Source organism: Engystomops pustulosus, chromosome 5 (assembly GCF_040894005.1).
Source record: "Engystomops pustulosus chromosome 5, aEngPut4.maternal, whole genome shotgun sequence".
In the NCBI taxonomy this organism is placed as follows: domain Eukaryota; kingdom Metazoa; phylum Chordata; class Amphibia; order Anura; family Leptodactylidae; genus Engystomops; species Engystomops pustulosus.
Window position 1 is genome coordinate 189,340,350 of NC_092415.1, and position 17,572 is coordinate 189,357,921.

Consider the following 17,572-nt stretch of genomic DNA (forward strand, 5'->3'; position numbering starts at 1 on the left):
ATGGGACCAGCCTTTTTTCCAATTTTTTGTAGAAGGTATCATTCTGCTTTTCCGTAAGGCGGGTTCTCAACTCAATCTTAGCTCTGCATAGGTCAGAGGTGACACGCTCATAATCTTCTTCGTTTTTGCTAAGTACTAGTCGCATAAGTTCCAAGGAGCAGGTAAGTTGAATACTATTCCATCTCTCCAAGAAAGTGGGGTCATCTTGGTACTGTGATGCTTCTTTATATGGACGTAGTCCTCTGGGGACACTCTTTTTCTGCTAGATGTGAGATTTTTTGTTCTAGAGCTTTTGTACTCAAAACTTGCAACTCATCTTTTTGATCACACTGTTCGAAAAATGTGCTTGCATCCTCCCTGCCTATATTTAGTGAAGGTATTACTGCAGCCCGGTTCCTGATTCGTGTCCATTTCCATCTAGTTCCTTGAATATGGAGGTCTTGCGGCGTGCTCAGACGCAACAGTATGCACAAAGTCAGTAAAACAGAAAAAACGCCGGGGACCGGCAAGTCTCCCAGCGGGATGTCGGCACTGCCAGACCAAGAGTGTACGGATGGCTTTGGGGCACAGGTACGGTGTTATCGGGCTTGATTAAACCAAAGTATACGGGTGGTGCACAGCTTGTTCAACCAGATGAATGCAATCAAATGAAGACAAAAGAGAGCGGCACTCACCCAGAAATCTTCTTTATTCGGTTACTGCATAGGACAGGGAGGTGCAGCACAAGAAAAGCTTCGGCGACGGGCCGTTTCGCGCACTCCTGCGCTTCGTCTAGCCGTATGAGGGACGCCGGTGGAGTCGGGGTTTTAAACCCCACATATAAGTTATCGCCATGTCGGTAATAACCCGTACAATAAAACAACATCACTATGAAATCTGCATGATGAAAGGCGTAACATTTTCTTTAAAAACCCACCTTTCTTGATGCACATAAATGTGATTAAAAAAAAGTCTAAATACTAAATTTGTATTGTTGAAAAGTACAACATGTCCCGCGAAAAAACAAGCACTCAACTAGCTATGTAGACAATTACTGTAATTAACCCCTTACCGATGTGTGACGTTTTAGTACGTCACATTTTGGCTGCGGGTGTACGGATAGGGCTCAAGGGCTGAGCCTTCTCCATATTGTAGCAAACACCCACCGGTAACGGTGTTGGCAAAAAGCTGGTGGCGTGTGAGCGTCACCATGTTGGCTTAGATCGTTGCTCCTCATGACGTCATTGACAGCCTCGGGTATTTGAAAGACTTGAGGCTATGGGGAAGATTTACTTACCCGGCCCATACGCGATCCACGGCGCGTTCTCTGTGCTGGATTCGGGTCCGGCCGGGATTTATGAAGGTAGTTTCTCCGCCGTCCACCAGGTGGCGCTGCTGCGCTGAAAAGCATCTGAATGCGCCGGAATACACCGAGCTGGACCAAGTGAAGGTAAGGGCGTCCCAAGCGACACATTTTCCATTTTTAAATGCAGCGGTTTTTCCGTATACGTCGGGTTTTCGTTCGGCCACGCCCCCGATTTCCGTCGCGCGCATGTCGGCGCCGATGCGCCACAATCCAATTGCGTGCGCCAAAATCCCGGGGCAATACAGGGAAAATCGGCGCAAATCTGAAATATTCGGGTAACACGTCGGGAAAACGCGAATCGGGCCCTTAGTAAATGACCCCCTATATGTTTTCTGGACATTTGTTACAATGTGCCAGTGACACATTGGGGCAGATTTACTTACCCGGCCCATTCGCGATCCAGCGGCGCGTTCTCTGCGCTGGATTCGGGTCCGGCCGGGATTTATGAAGGTAGTTCCTCGGCCGTCCACCAGGTGGCGCTGCTGCGCTGAAGAGCATCGGAACGCGCCGGAATACACCGAGCTGGACCAAGTGAAGGCAAGGGCGTCCCAAGCGACACATTTTCCGTTTTTAAATGCAGCGGTTTTTCCGTATACGTCGGGTTTTCGTTCGGCCACGCCCCCTGATTTCCGTTGCACGCATGTCGGCGCCGATGCGCCACAATCCGATTGCGTGCGCCAAAATCCCGGGGCAACACAGGGGAAATCGGCACAAATCGGAAATATTTGGGTAACACGCCGGGAAAACGCGAATCGGGCCCTTAGTAAATGACCCCCCATTGTAATAGATGATCAATAAAATCCCCATATACTGCCATACTGTAGTATGCCCTGCACCCCCTTCCCCCCCAGACAAAGAGGGCTATGCAACTATGGAGTTTCTGAAAAAAGTGACATGGAATATAACTGGGGACTGCGGCAGTATATACCGTATAGGATTTAAGGCAGGAGAATCATCTTACCCAGGTTCACATGGGCATTTACGGTAATTTGTCTAATTACGTTTTGAGTACCTGAAAGAAAGGGATAGTGTTTAAAATTGCTTTAGTTTCTCACATTTTTATACATTCATATTGTTCCACCCGCTAAATTAAAGCTTAAAGTCTAAACTTTTACTGCTTCTGAATTGCTTTTTTCAAAATTTATTGTGATAATGTACAGAACCAAAATTTAACAAATGTCGTCTCTGCCCAAATATTTGTGCACCCAACTGTATATATTGAAAATAAAAATATATATATATATACTCCTTTCTTCTAGACTACCAATGATAAATTAATAAATAAATAATTTAAAAGACAAGGTGCCACTCTACCTCCCTACCTTTTTGCATCTATCCAGATACAATAAAGCAACAGAAGCCTGGCATTACTGAGGTGTGGCACATGGCAATTACATTGGCAAAATTTAATTTTAATCCCATGCTGTCGATAACCTTTTTCCATTTTTCACTCAATCCATATACAGAGCTAAATTAGGGCTTAACTGCATGACAATTTATACTTCCTAGTACTAAATATTCCATGCCATGTACTCGAAAGCTGTAAAAAAAAATTGCGGGCTCTGTTTTTACAGCTTTCGATGTGCACTCTCTTATATTAAAGAGACATGTTCTAAAAAGTAGAAAGAGGAGATACTGCTGGACAACACCAAGGTTACTTTATACCAAGACTTGGCTTCCTCTACCCTCAATAAACACTCTATGCTACATCTGCTCACTAGGGTACATGTATCACACTTTTGGCTTGCCTTTTTCTTAAATTTTTGAGACTTTTCATGATTCCTGTGCTCATTTGCGACTATTTTTGTGCGCAAAACTGTCTCCTTTCAAAGTTCGCCATTGCTTTTCCTTTAAAAAGTCCCCCAAAAGTTGTAAATTTTAGCAAAAATCTATGGCTGCCCTTGACCAGGCATAGAAATTAGATGGGGAACTGTTTGTCACTTTTGGAGACTTTTTGTGACTTTTGTTTTAAAAAGTCGCAAAATTACTACAGAACAAACGCCAAATGTATCAGGAAAGAAAAACTGTTAAGATACATCTGACTAACAGGAAAGCCAATAAACGTTTCAAAAAACAGACATAAAAAGCCAGACTTATGATACATGTCCCCCACTGAATATCTGACAGAGAATACGATTCTATTCCGCTAGCTGTTTCAGTTTCGGCTGACATTTTAACATAAAGGTCAGAGATGCACTGTCAGAGTTCCAGAACATCTGCAACAAGCATGGTTTCTTCATGGTTAGCAGTCCTGAAGGTTTTCTTCGACTTACCTCTTCTTCCCAAGCATGAGCAATTGCATCAGTTGCTCAAGAATACATTTCCGAAGATCAAAAAGTCTACTTTGTGAGGGTTGTCGGCCCTTACAGATTCCATGCTTCGTTCAAGATATAAACTCTCTGAATTAGCAAACTCACCTGGATGGTTAATTTTTTCCTGATCCCTTCCTTAGGGAGCGCATCAAAAATGAGGTGTTAATACCTTACCACTAGAGATGAGCGAGCACTAAAATGCTCGGGTACTCGTTATTCGAGACGAACTTTTCCCGATGCTCGAGTGCTCGTCTCGAATAACGAACCCCATTGAAGTCAATGGGAGACTCGAGCATTTTTCAAGGGGACCAAGGGTCTGCACAGGGAAGCTCGGCCAAACACCTGGGAACCTCAGAAAAGGATGGAAACACCACGGAAATGGACAGGAAACAGCAGGGGCAGCATGCATGGATGCCTCTGAGGCTGCTTAATCGCACCATTATGCCAAAATAATGGGCAACAGCATGGCCATGACAGAGTGACCGAATGAGGCTAGATAGCATCTAAAACATCCAATAATTGACCCTGACACTATAGGGGACGGCATGCAGAGGCAGCGGCAGCAGGCTAGAGAGTGTCATGGCGACATACCCTAAATGGACTCAGGTTTCACCAAAGGAGGTGAAATGATTTCCTATGTGAACAAAAGGTTGACGGTATATTTAGTCGATAACACAGCATGGTGGCGACATAGTGACCAAGTTCCATAACGTATCTGGTGAAACACCCGAAAAATGAGCCTGACACAGCTCTTTTGATAAGGGGACGACATGTGGAGGCAGCCATGGAGACGACTTCCATGATTAAGAGCGACAGTATGGGGCATTCATATTGCGCTGCTATGATTGCAACTTCAGGTCTCCAGCATGGCGGCGACAGATGGGCCGAGTTCCACTATGTATCTGGTGAAACACCTGAAAATTCTGCCTGACACAGCTCGTTTGATAAGGGGATGATGTGCTGCATATCCTCTCGTGCTCCAGCGTCTGGGTTATAGAGAGTTGAAATGAGACATTGGTGGACGCTGTGGAGGATCGTGGAGGCAAAATGGACAGGAAACAGCAGGGGCAGCATGCATGGATGCCTCTGAGGCTGCCTAATCTTGGGATGGAGCTGGCGGTCCGCTGCCAGGCGAGCTTTTGCCTGTCCAAGCCCCTGTCTCTCGGCTCCTCCCCACCCAAAATGGGCCTGGGGGCCAGAAGCGTTTACTTTGAAAAAATTATAATTTTCAAAGCAGGCCGGGTCGTTTGAATATTTCACCTAGGAATAATGGAATAGCATAGTGGTTCTATTTGTAATTGTTTTGCGGAAATGGTTCCATGATTAAGAGCGACAGTATGGGGCATCCATATTGCGCTGCTATGATTGCAACTTCAGGTCTCCAGCATGGCGGCGACAGATGGGCCGCGTTCCACTATGTATCTGGTGAAACACCTGAAAATTCTGCCTGACACAGCTCGTTTGATAAGGGGACCATGTATGGAGGCAGTGAACTAGTAGTAGATTAAAGGTGCTGCAGTTAAAACTATGTTAGTTGGATCTTAGGATGGAGCTGGCGCTCCGCTGCCAGGCGAGCTTTCGCCAATCCAAGCCCCTGTCTCTAGGCTACTCCCCAAACAGCACTTCTAAGAACCTTTTGTATAAGATCAAGTGTAGTAGCGTTCTTATAAGTTTGGGATATGGCGGGTGAGGGGAATGTAAACAGATGCGCAAGAAGCGCTGAAATAATATCGGTAAATGATAAAAGTTTGCCAGTATATTTTGTGGATTACACAGCAGGGTGGCGACAAAGTTAACAAGTTTGATGTGGAATCCATGAAAACAACCCAAAATTCTGCCTGACACAGCTCGTTTGATAAGGGGACCATGTATGGAGGCAGTGAACTAGTAGTAGTTTAAAGGTGCTGCAGTTAAAACTATGTTAGTTGGATCTTGGGATGGAGCTGGTGCTCCGCTGCCAGGCGAGCTTTCGCCAATCCAAGCCCCTGTCTCTAGGCTACTCCCCAAACAGCACTTCTAAGAACCTTTTGTATAAGATCAAGTGTAGTAGCGTTCTTATAAGTTTGGGATATGGCTTGAGGAAACGCTGAACTATGAGATTTAACACATGGGCCAGGCATGGCACATGTGTCAGTCTGCCGAGTTGCAGAGCCGCCACCAGGTCACGGCCGTTGTCACACACAACCATGCCTGGCTTCAGGTTCAGCGGTGCCAGCCACAGATCGGTCTGCGCCGTGATGCCCTGTAATAGCTCTTGGGCAGTGTGCCTTTTATCGCCTAGGCTCAGCAGTTTGAGCACCGCCTGCTGTCGCTTAGCGACGGCACTGCTGCTGTGCCTAGAGCTACCGACTGATGGCGCCATGCCCACGGATGGTAATTCGGAGGATCTTGGGATGGAGCTGGCGCTCCGCTGCCAGGCGAGCTTTCGCCAATCCAAGCCCCTGTCTCTAGGCTACTCCCCAAACAGCACTTCTAAGAACCTTTTGTATAAGATCAAGTGTAGTAGCGTTCTTATAAGTTTGGGATATGGCGGGTGAGGGGAATGTAAACAGATGTGCAAGAAGCGCTGAAATAATATCGGTAAATGATAAAAGTTTGCCAGTATATTTTGTGGATTACACAGCAGGGTGGCGACAAAGTTAACAAGTTTGATGTGGAATCCATGAAAACAACCCAAAATTCTGCCTGACACAGCTCGTTTGATAAGGGGACCATGTATGGAGGCAGCTATATGGACGACTTTTGGAGGCAGCTATGGCGATGACGTGGGGAGGTAGCAATGGAGACAACGTGTGGAGCCAGCTAAAAAGACAACATGTGGAGGCTGCTATGGAGACAATTTAATTTGGATAGTGCCTGTATGTGGCAGTCCAAAAAAGTTTTCAAACCAGAGGAGCAGGTAGGTGGTCCTCCAGAGAAATTAAATAAATTGAGTGCCTGTATGTGGCAGTCCAAAAAAGTTTTCAAACCAGAGGAGCAGGTAGGTGGTCCGCCAGAAAAATTAAATAGATGGAGTGCCTGTATGTGGCAGTCCAAAAAAGTTTTCAAACCAGAGGAGCAGGTAGGTGGTCCTCCAGAAAAATTAAATAGATTGAGTGCCTGTATGTGGCACTCCCAAAAATTGCTTAAAACAGAGGTGGCCCTCCAGAAAAATTAAATACATAGAGTACTATAGCTAGAGCCAGTTGGCCCTGGCAAAAAATAGCCAGTTTCCTATGCTTTAGTGTACAAAGAGGAGGAGAAGGAGGACAATGAGGAGGAGGAGTGCATACATTATTCAGGTTGAGCTTCTTTCACCTGGTGGAGATTGGAAATCCGGAGAAATCCAGGCTTTATTCATCTTGATAAGTGTCAGCCTGTCAGCGCTGTCAGTCGACAGGCGTGTACGCTTATCGGTGATGATGCCACCAGCTGCACTGAAAACCCGCTCGGACAACACGCTAGCGGCAGGGCAGGCAAGAACCTCCAAGGCGTACAGCGCCAGTTCGTGCCACATGTCCAGCTTTGAAACCCAGTAGTTGTAGGGAGCTGTGTGATCATTTAGGACGATGGTATGGTCAGCTACGTACTCCCTCACCATCTTTCTGTAAAGATCAGCCCTACTCTGCCGAGACTGGGGACAGGTGACAGTGTCTTGCTGGGGTGACATAAAACTGGCAAAGGCCTTGTAAAGCGTACCCCTGCCAGTGCTGGACAAGCTGCCTGGTCGCCTACTCTCCCTCGCTACTTGTCCCGCAGAAGTATGCCCTCTGCCGCTAGCGCTGTCAGAAGGGAAATACTGTTTCAGCTTGTGCACCAGGGCCTGCTGGTATTCATGCATTCTCACACTCCTTTTCTCTCCAGGGATGAGAGTGGAAAGATTTTGCTTGTACCGTGGGTCCAGGAGAGTGAATACCCAGTAATCGGTGCTGGAATAAATTCTTTGAATGCGAGGGTCACGGAATAGGCAGCCTAGCATGAAATCTGCCATATGCGCCAGAGTCCCAACGCGCAAGAATTCACTCCCCTCACTGGCCTGACTGTCCATTTCCTCCTCCTCCAACTCCTCTTCTTCTGCCCATACACGCTGAACAGTGAAAGACTGAACAATGGTCCCCTCTTCTGTCTCGCCAACATTCTCCTCCTATTCCTCCTCATCCTCCTCCACCTCCTCCGATATGCGCTGAGAAACAGGCCTAAGGGTGCTTTGGCTATCAACAAGGAAATCTTCTTCCCCCGTCTCTTGTGACGAGCGCAAAGCTTCCGACTTCATGCTGACCAGAGAGTTTTTCAACAGGCCAAGCAGCGGGATGGTGAGGCTGATGATGGCGGCATCACCACTGACCATCTGTGTTGACTCCTCAAAGTTACTCAGCACCTGACAGATATCAGACATCCACGTCCACTCCTCATTGTAGACTTGAGGAAGCTGACTGACCTGACTACCAGTTCTGGTGGAAGTTGACATCTGGCAGTCTACAATCGCTCTGCGCTGCTGGTAAACTCTGGATAACATGGTTAGTGTTGAATTCCACCTCGTGGGCATGTCGCACAACAGTCGGTGAGCGGGCAGTTGGAGGCGGCGCTGCGCTGCCCTGAGAGTGGCAGCATCTGGGCTGGACTTCCTGAAATGCGCACAGATGCGGCGCACCTTCGTGAGCAAATCAGACAGATTGGGGTATGTCTTGAGGAAACGCTGAACTATGAGATTTAACACATGGGCCAGGCATGGCACATTTGTCACTCTGCCGAGTTGCAGAGCTGCCACCAGGTTACGGCCGTTGTCACACACAACCATGCCTGGCTTCAGGTTCAGCGGTGCCAGCCACAGATCAGTCTGCGCCGTGATGCCCCTATTGTTCTATGTTTTACTGTTCTCACAGCTTTTTTTGTTTGTGGCTGGTACCACTGAGGCTTTGATTTTGTGCTTTGATGGTGTCCTTGATGTTTACCACCTTTAATGTCCGGGAGCTAAATACCCTCCAAAAGAGTTCATAAGTCCTGTGTCTGATAAAGAAATATAATATACTTTTTTAGTTGGACATATGACCCAAATTGCCCTTTAATCACTTAAAAACGTGGCTTCGTAACTGTTACACTACTGCTTTTTGAGGAGTCAGTATAACCGAAAACGTTCCCGGGTTAAACGGATCCGCTCATCCCTATCCCTCATCCCTTGAATTTTTTTAAAGTTAGGGGAGAATTTAAAAGTAAAAATTTGATTCCCGCTTTCTCTAGTATACATCTGAAAATAAATAAAATAATGAATGTGTCAGGTATGCTCATGATTTTTCCATTTGGTGAATGCCGTCGCGGAAAAATGCATCCAAGTGTCCAAACAGACACTGCTTTGCCATTTTACCAACCATAAAAATTTTAATAAATAGTGATCAAAAGGTTGTATCTTTGTCGAAACAGTACGAATAAAAAAATGTTATCTTTTCTCGCAAAAAATTACACATTTCCCAGCTAGGTAGACCCAAGTATGAAAAAGTTACAGCTGGTATAAGTTGGGCATGCAAGAAGTTTTGGAAATTTTTTAAATCTTCACAGTTGTACTGATTACACTTTGGTTTCACTTTTCCTCTGAATGTAACATATGTAATTTGGTAGGTTGCCCAAAAGAGCTTCGCCTGTTTGCTCATTTCTTCTTTATTTGCATTAGTTTTCAATAGATTGACGTTCTTTAGAAGAAGGTTGCTACAAAGGTGATTTGTGTGTTTTGTTACCATGCCCGTAGACATTAGAAACTTCCTTCTTCCTTATGTGAAATCATGCTATAAATAATGAAAGCATTTGTCCTTCACCTCATTGTCAGCTGACCTGATTTATATATCTATGTATAAAGAAACTGTCTAAACTATTCACTTGTTATTCTTTGTAGATAACCAAGGATTGAGAATGTCCAGGTGTCACACAGACTGTATACAGAGACCTCTCTCTCGAGCCTTCAGGTGGCTTGGTAAGCTGGTGGGAAGATACCCCTGGTGGTTCCTTCTCATTCCTTTTGTTTTATCTGCTGGTTTGGGAGCTGGGTTTTACTTTTTACCACAGAGAAAAGCAAATGACATTGAAGAACAGTTCACACCAATTGGAGGTCCGGCTAAAACTGAGCGAGAATTTGTAAGGACACGTTTTCCCACCAATGACTCGGGACAGTTTTCTGCATCGCGATTGTACACAGAAGGTTCCTTTGTCTCTCTCTTGGCCGTGAGCACATCTGATAATGTCCTAAACAGTAACACGTTTGAAGAACTCATGAAGTTGGATGAGATGGTGCAGAACTTCACCGTGATGGATCCTACAACTAACACAACTCTCACATTTCAGCAACTGTGTGCCGAGGTCCAGGGACCAAAATGTATCTCACCTAATCCCCTTCTATCTGCAGTACAAGGCAATCTGAGTCTGATAGAGACAATACATATACAATATCCCATGTTTAGAAATAGAACATTCATAGGGACATACCTGGGTGGAGTGCAACTGAATTCAGGAAATATTGTCCAAAAAGCCAAAGCCATCAAATTAGTTTATTACCTGAGAGAAGACGATGAGAACGACAGAGAAAAGAGTCTGCAATGGATCAACGAATTTATCACATTTTTCTCAAAGAATGACTTACAGCTCGGTGAAATCAAGGTACTGTAACTCATTTTTATGAGCTGCGGAAAAGTTTAACAAGTGAAATGTTAATTATTCAGTAACAATTTTCTTTTGTCAAATTTCATACTGCATAAAAATGGAATTGTTTTAATTGGTGTCTCTGCCTAGTCACTTTCTGAGCACAGAAAACTATGTATTTATCTTTTTTACTGCTATAGGTACTGAGATGATGCCATCATCTATAATAATACACATAAGCCTGAGTACCTGAACAGCACCCAGAATACCAATTTTTCATACATTGTTAAAAAAAAAACATTAGCAGCATCACTTGCTGAATCAACGTTGCTCTCTGATGCAGGATCTGGCCTTGTGATAGGTTTTTGTGGCCACCTTTACCCCCTTAACGACTTGGCCTTTTTTAGTTTTTTCACTCACAAACTTCAAAAATCTATAACTTGTTTATTTTTCCACATAAAGAGCTGTGTTGTGGCTTATTTTCTGCGTAACAAATTGCACTTCATAGTGATGGTATTTAATATTCCATGGCGTGTACTGGGAAGCGGGAAAAAAATTCCAAATGCAGTGAAAATGGTGAAAAACCACATTTGCGACATTTTCTTGAGGGCTTGGATTTTACAGCTTTCACTCTGTGTCCCAAATGACATGTCTACTTTATTCTTTGGGTCGGTACGATCATGTGGATACCAAATTTGTATAGGTTTTATAATGTTTTCATACATTTAAAAAAATTAAAACCTCCTGTACAAAATATTTTTTTTTTATTTTGCCATCTTCTGGCACCAATAACTTTTTCATACTTTGGTGTACGGAGCTGTGGGTAGTGTCATTTCATTTCTATAATTTTTGGGACTGTGCAACCTTTTGATCACTTTTTATAAATTTTTTTATATTTTTCAAAATGGCAAAAAAATGCCATTTTCGACTTTGGACACTATTTCCCGTTACTGGGTTAAAGGAAATTAGCACATTGTAATGCATGGGTTAAAATGAAGTAGCCTCGGGTATTCGGAACACCCGAGGCTACCATGGCGATGGATCGACGCTCCCCGTGACGCCATCGGGGAGCGACGATCCGCGACAAGATGGCGGATCGGTGTTACCGGTAAGCCTTTTCTGCAATATGAAGCAAAGACTTACCGGCTATGGAAAAGGCTCGGCCCACGAGCCCTCTCCATGCACCGGGACACATAGCCAAGTACAGTATATCCTGTCTATTATACAAGTGAAGAGCAGTGGCCATGTATCTGTTCTATTGCTCCACTGATCCCTGTCTCATGACACCTGAGTGAAGTTGGCCCCCCCACCTTGTTCAAATCAAACAAAATTGGTGTCAAACTTTTGTGCTACGTTTGTGCAGCAAAAAATTTAGTTTGTGCCGCTATCGTTTTTAAGATTTTAATGAAAGTTTCCAGAGGTCATCAGAGGTCAACCAGCCTCCCCCCCCCCCCCCACATTGCCCAAACCAAACAAAGCTGGTGCCAATCAATTCTGCTACGTTTGTGCTGGTTTGTGCTGCTCAAATTTTGTTTGATTTGGACAAGGTGGGGGGGCCAACTTCACTCAGGTTCTCAAGACTGCTCGTGACTCCAACGATTATACATTATACAATAATGTTTATTATTGAAAAAAAACATTACCTAGCATAAATTTTTATTATTATGATTATTATTATTTTTTTTTAGTTTATATTTCAGATGTTTTGGGTTTATTCCCATTTACACTAAAATCGTCTGGGACCTTTTTCATATTTATTCTCTATACAGTATGTTACACATTACGGTTCACTTCAACGCTGATGTTTTCTCATCGACTTTTCTTTTGTAGGTATCATATTTCACATCGCTATCACGGCAGCAGGAATTTGACGGCATCACAAAGTCTGTAATTCCATTGTTTTCCATTACCTATTTTATCACCATATTTTTTTCTATTTTGTCATGTATAAGGTAAGATCAAATGATCGTTTGCCAAATAAATGTGGGATTTTAGAGCTAACTTGTCAACTCAGAGATACTTAAAGGGGTATTCTTGTCTGGGCAATTATATTCAGTTTCATTAATCTGCCATATATATAAATTTCTTCAATTAGATGTTATTAAATCTAAATTACCTGAGTGAAGATAATTTCTCATAAATGTAGTCATATGGTCCCATAGAAACAAGTCTGTGTCCATGGATACGACCACCTCTGCTGGAGTGATTGCACAAAGAAACAAAAAGTTTTTTGTATATGAAATGTCCGGGAGTTACTGCAGGTCCTACAGCCGTCCTGTGGTAATGAACGCTGAAGCCAGGTGGTTGGGCAGGGATCAATAGCGCATGTCTGGCCACCGCTGCCAGAGTGCAGGGTGGTCGTATCCGAGGCAGCTATGGCAATGAATAAAATTAAATGTGAATGCCCAAAGGAGAATACCCTTTTAATAAACCTAAGTTAGTACCTTATACAAGACTCTAATTATGTTTCATAAGTGATGATCCAGTAGGTTGCTGCCCTGCTGGAAAAATTATTTATTCCCTCACTTTTCTTTAAAAAATTCAGTCAAGGAGGCAGGAAAGCTCTTCAATACAGCTCTCCACCGTCTTACAGCTATCCTGCTTTGTAAACCTGCCCCTCCACATGCCCCTCGGCACTCCCCTCAGCTTAAGTCACTTCATTCTTTTTGACATTTCCGTATCTGTCATTTCAGCACGAACACCAGTAAGAGTACTTACTGAGGCAGATTTAATTACCCGGTCCATTCGCGATCCAGCGGCGCATTCTCTGCGCTGGATTCGGGTCCGGCCGGGATTTATTAAGGTAGTTCCTCCGCCATCCACCAGGTGGCGCTGCTGCGCTGACAAGCATCGGAATGCGCTGGAGTTCACCGGCTCGGGCTGAGTGAAGGTAAGTGCAAGCTCCGCAACAGATTTTTTTTTAAATGTGGCGGTTTTTCTGAATCCGTCGGGTTTTCGTTCGGCCACGCCCCCCGAGTTCCGTCGCGTGCATGCCAGCGCTGATGCGCCACAATCCGATCGCGTGCGCCAAAATCCCGGGGCAATTCAGGGGAAATCTGCGCAAATCAGAAATATTCAGGTAACACATCGGGAAAACGCGAATCGGGCCCTTAGTAAATGACCCCCACTGTATACAGTGCCGGCTGCGAGTGAGAACTACTCCAACGTGCATGTGCATGTTGCTGAAGAGCATTAGATAGGCTACCACTGCGCACAATATCCGCACAGTCGCCTGTCATTTTGGTGTTCCTGGCTGCGAGTGACAGCTAGCCTATTTAATGCTGATCAACAGCGTCGGAGCAAGGGGTTATCTGGTTTTAACAATTTTAATAGAAATGGAAGCAAGAAAAAATTAAATTCTTCACCCTCGGTTGGTCAGGGAGGGTTGGCAGTCACGTGTCTGCTGTGGCCAATCAGTGGTGACAATCACTAGTGACTCCACTTCTGCCAGAGTTTCCACTGCAAACAGTGATACTGGGAGCCACATATTGAGAAATGGTTATGCTCACTGTCTTATTTCGTAACCTTTAATTTGTTATTTATTATTGATAATGTTTAAAGCAAGTAAATATAAGTTCTATATGCAGGATTGGTCTTAGTTAATCAATTGATTACCATGCAAATATAATTATACATAACAGTATATGTTATATATTATAGTTCCATAGCAATAGTTGCATCTTCCAAAAATTTCTACATTTTGGATTTGATTTACTTACAGACTTGATTGTGTGAGGAACAAATTCTGGGTGGCCGGATTTGGAGTCATTTCTTCTGGATTGGCTGTGCTCTCTAGTTTTGGCCTTTTGTTACTATGTGGAGTGCCCTTTGTAGTGACTGTTGCGAATGCACCATTCCTCATTCTTGGTAAGTTAAAAAAAGAAACATTGGTAGAGAATTACTAATCTATATGCATAAGAATTAGTTCAATTTGTCGCAAAAAAACAAGTATGCATGCTTTTTACTGCATTCATTATATATATTTCAGGTATATTTATGACATTTTTTTTTAGAAAGGAGGTGTGGTTTAGTGGGAAACGGCTGTAGATTGGTGGCTTATAATGTGCAAAATTTGCACAAGAATTTTGTCAACCAATAACTGGTGCAAGATTAAGGAAGAATATTTAATTATGCATCAAACATATCATCTATCATAAGCCACTAACTCAGACAGGCTAATCTAACTGTAGCAGTGTAGATGGGTTATCCACAGGATATGCTATAAATGAAGTTCCGTCCTTTTGGACTACACTTAGAGGGACAAGGACTCCCTCCCAAAATCGCACATACAAATATTTACTTTGCAACATGAGATGTAATAGTACGTCACGTGCCGGTTGCGAATGTATGGAGAGTGCTCATGGACCGAGCTCTCTCCATACAAGGTGGGTATTTGCTGGAAATTGCAGAAAACACCCACTGGTAACACCCGCGGTCATTGCTAGCACCGGCATTCATATTTGGCACATATCATCACATCATTAATTCACATTTAACACCCGCACCCTGTTATTAAGGGCTCTTTCACATTGGCATTGATGTTCAGCTTCAGTTGCGCATCCGTTACATTTTGTCTCTGTTGTGTCTCCGTTTTTCTCCCGTTTTGTGTCCACAAAAAAACAATGAAGGTGTAAGATTGCTCTGAAAGCATCACACCAGGTTTTTCAGCCTCATCAGTGAAAAAAAAGCGGATATTTCATCTGGTTTTTTTTTTTACGGACCAATAGACTTCTATTTCCTTCCGTGATCCGCATCCGTGAAAAAGACATGATTCATAATTTTTCCACGGACAACGGATCAGTGAAAATACAAGCCAATGCGATAACACCCATAGAAATCAATGGCTTTGTGAGGCATCTGTGGAAATCACAACCACAGACGTGAAAAACTACGCCAATGCGAGAGAGAGAAAGATTCATAGAACAGCATCCTCTCATTAAACCTTTGCCTCCAATGCCGTTTTACATTTTTATGTTTCTGTATTTTTCCATTGAAACATTCCCCGCTTTGGGACATGGGGATTACATAACATGTTTAAGATATTTAGAATTATTTATCCATGATAAATTTCTTCATAGATGTCGTATCAAATATGGGGCCACATCTTGGGTGATTCCAATTCCAGTGGTCTTACCCTAGTGAAAATAATTAGTAACCCCTTGATTAATTTTGTGAGAGATGTTATTTCCTAAATGAGGTTACTTCTCTGCATTTCATTTTCATATTTCACCATCTGATGCACATTAATCTTTCGACACAACAAGGGTAAAAATCATCACTGTTCTGCTGATAATCTCCTTAATGTGAACCTAATTGATCCCTAAGATTTTAATTCATATTATCTTACATCTCCATTGAACAGAAATTAACTTTAAATTTACCTGGCTATAAAATGCTAATTTATCATTCACCTGTCCTTTATTGGGCAATTACTTTTCGGTTCTGTCTTAATACAATGGAATGTTATACAGAGAGAAAATTTAGATTTGTTTGTTCTAATTCAATGACCTGTATATAAAAAACACCTTTGTCTATTTTTACAGAGATTACTGTTACAATACTTTTAATGCTGTTACATTTAGGTGTCGGGGTGGATGATATGTTCATTATGATTTCCAGCTGGCAACAAACTAAAGTAAAGGATAAAGTTGAAGACAGAATGGCCGATACATACGCTGAGGCTGCTGTCTCCATAACAATCACAACGCTCACAGATGTTCTAGCTTTCTACATTGGAATTCTGACCTCCTTCCAGTCTGTGCAGTCATTTTGTATATACACTGGGACGGCCATCTTGTTCTGCTTCCTGTATAACGTCACTTGCTTTGGGGCTTTCTTAGCTCTCAATGGCAGAAGAGAGGAGAGTAACAGGCATTGGTTCATTTGTAAGAAGGTGACAGAAGAGAAAGACACCCATCGATCTTCTGCCTATAACATGTGCTGTGTTGGAGGAGGATACAGCCAGATCACTGGTAAAGAGACCGATCATCCCATCACTAGTTTTTTTCGGAATCAGTATGGACCATTTCTGACTAACATCTGGACCAAGATTTTTGTTCTTCTATTGTACTTAGGATATCTGGCCAGCAGTATATATGGCTGTTTTCAGGTTCAGGAAGGCATTGACTTACGTAATCTAGCTACTGATAGCTCTTATGTTCGTTCCTTCTATGACGATGAAGATTTATATTTTTCAGAGTACGGTCCTAGAGTGATGGTTGTGGTGACTGAGGAGCTTTCATACTGGGACTTAGATGTTCAGGGAAAAATTGACAGGTGTATGGAGTCTTTTATAGATGATCCCTATGTTAGTAAGTCTCTCTCCGAGTCCTGGTTCACAGTGTATAGAGAGATGGCTCAGCAGATGAACTTGAACATTAGTGACAAAAGCAACTTTATCGATAATTTATCAGTATTATTTACTACAATACCAGATTTTAGGCAAGATGTGGACATTCAGTCGGGTAATATATTAGCTTCCCGTTTCTTTATCCAGACGGTAAATGTTACATCAGCAGTGGATGAGAGAAACCTGTTAAACCAAGTCCGACATACAGCAAAGACGTGTGAGATCCCAGTTCTTGTCTATCATCCAGCGTTTATATATTTTGACCAATATGCTGTAATCATATCAAACACCATACAGAACACTGCAGTTGCTGCGGCCACCATGTTTGTGATCTCAATCCTCCTAATTCCAAATCCTCTGTGCTCCTTGTGGGTGACATTCACTATAGCATCTATTATAGTGGGTGTTACAGGTTTCATGGCTTACTGGGATGTCAACTTAGATTCCATCTCCATGATCAACCTCGTCATCTGCATTGGATTCTCTGTAGACTTCTCTGCTCACATTTCATATGCTTATGTCTCCAACTTCAACACCAAAGCCAATGATAGGGTGATCGAGGCCTTACATTCTCTGGGGTATCCTATAGTGCAGGGAGCTGTGTCCACCATCCTGGGGGTGATTGTCCTTTCTGCAGCTGAGAGTTACATCTTCAGGACATTTTTTAAGATCATATTCCTTGTTATTGCATTTGGTATGATACATGGACTGGTTTTCCTTCCTGTATTTTTCACATTCTTCGGTAATTGTGTGACGCACAATGAGGCTACAAAGATTGCAGCAGATATAGATGAACAAAGCTTAGACAATGATATGAAAGAAACATATTTAAATGATTATGACAACATAGTTACACATTTTCCAAAGAAATCTACAAATGTTGATCCTAAATGCCCTTAATAATGAATTTACTTATGGAATGAACACACAGTTGATGTGCTTCCAATACAAATCCACTTTATT

General features: G+C 43.1%; 1 protein-coding gene across 1 annotated transcript; it reads left to right on the forward strand.

Annotated features, from left to right (window-relative positions):
• The first annotated feature begins 9,464 nt into the window (after positions 1–9,464).
• LOC140133648 (patched domain-containing protein 3-like) lies at positions 9,465–17,572 on the forward strand. The gene is made up of 4 exons (XM_072154093.1): positions 9,465–10,278; positions 12,091–12,212; positions 13,982–14,127; positions 15,843–17,572. The coding sequence occupies exons 1-4, from the start codon at positions 9,538–9,540 to the stop codon at positions 17,507–17,509; spliced, it is 2,676 nt and encodes an 891-aa protein (XP_072010194.1). The 5' UTR covers positions 9,465–9,537; the 3' UTR covers positions 17,510–17,572.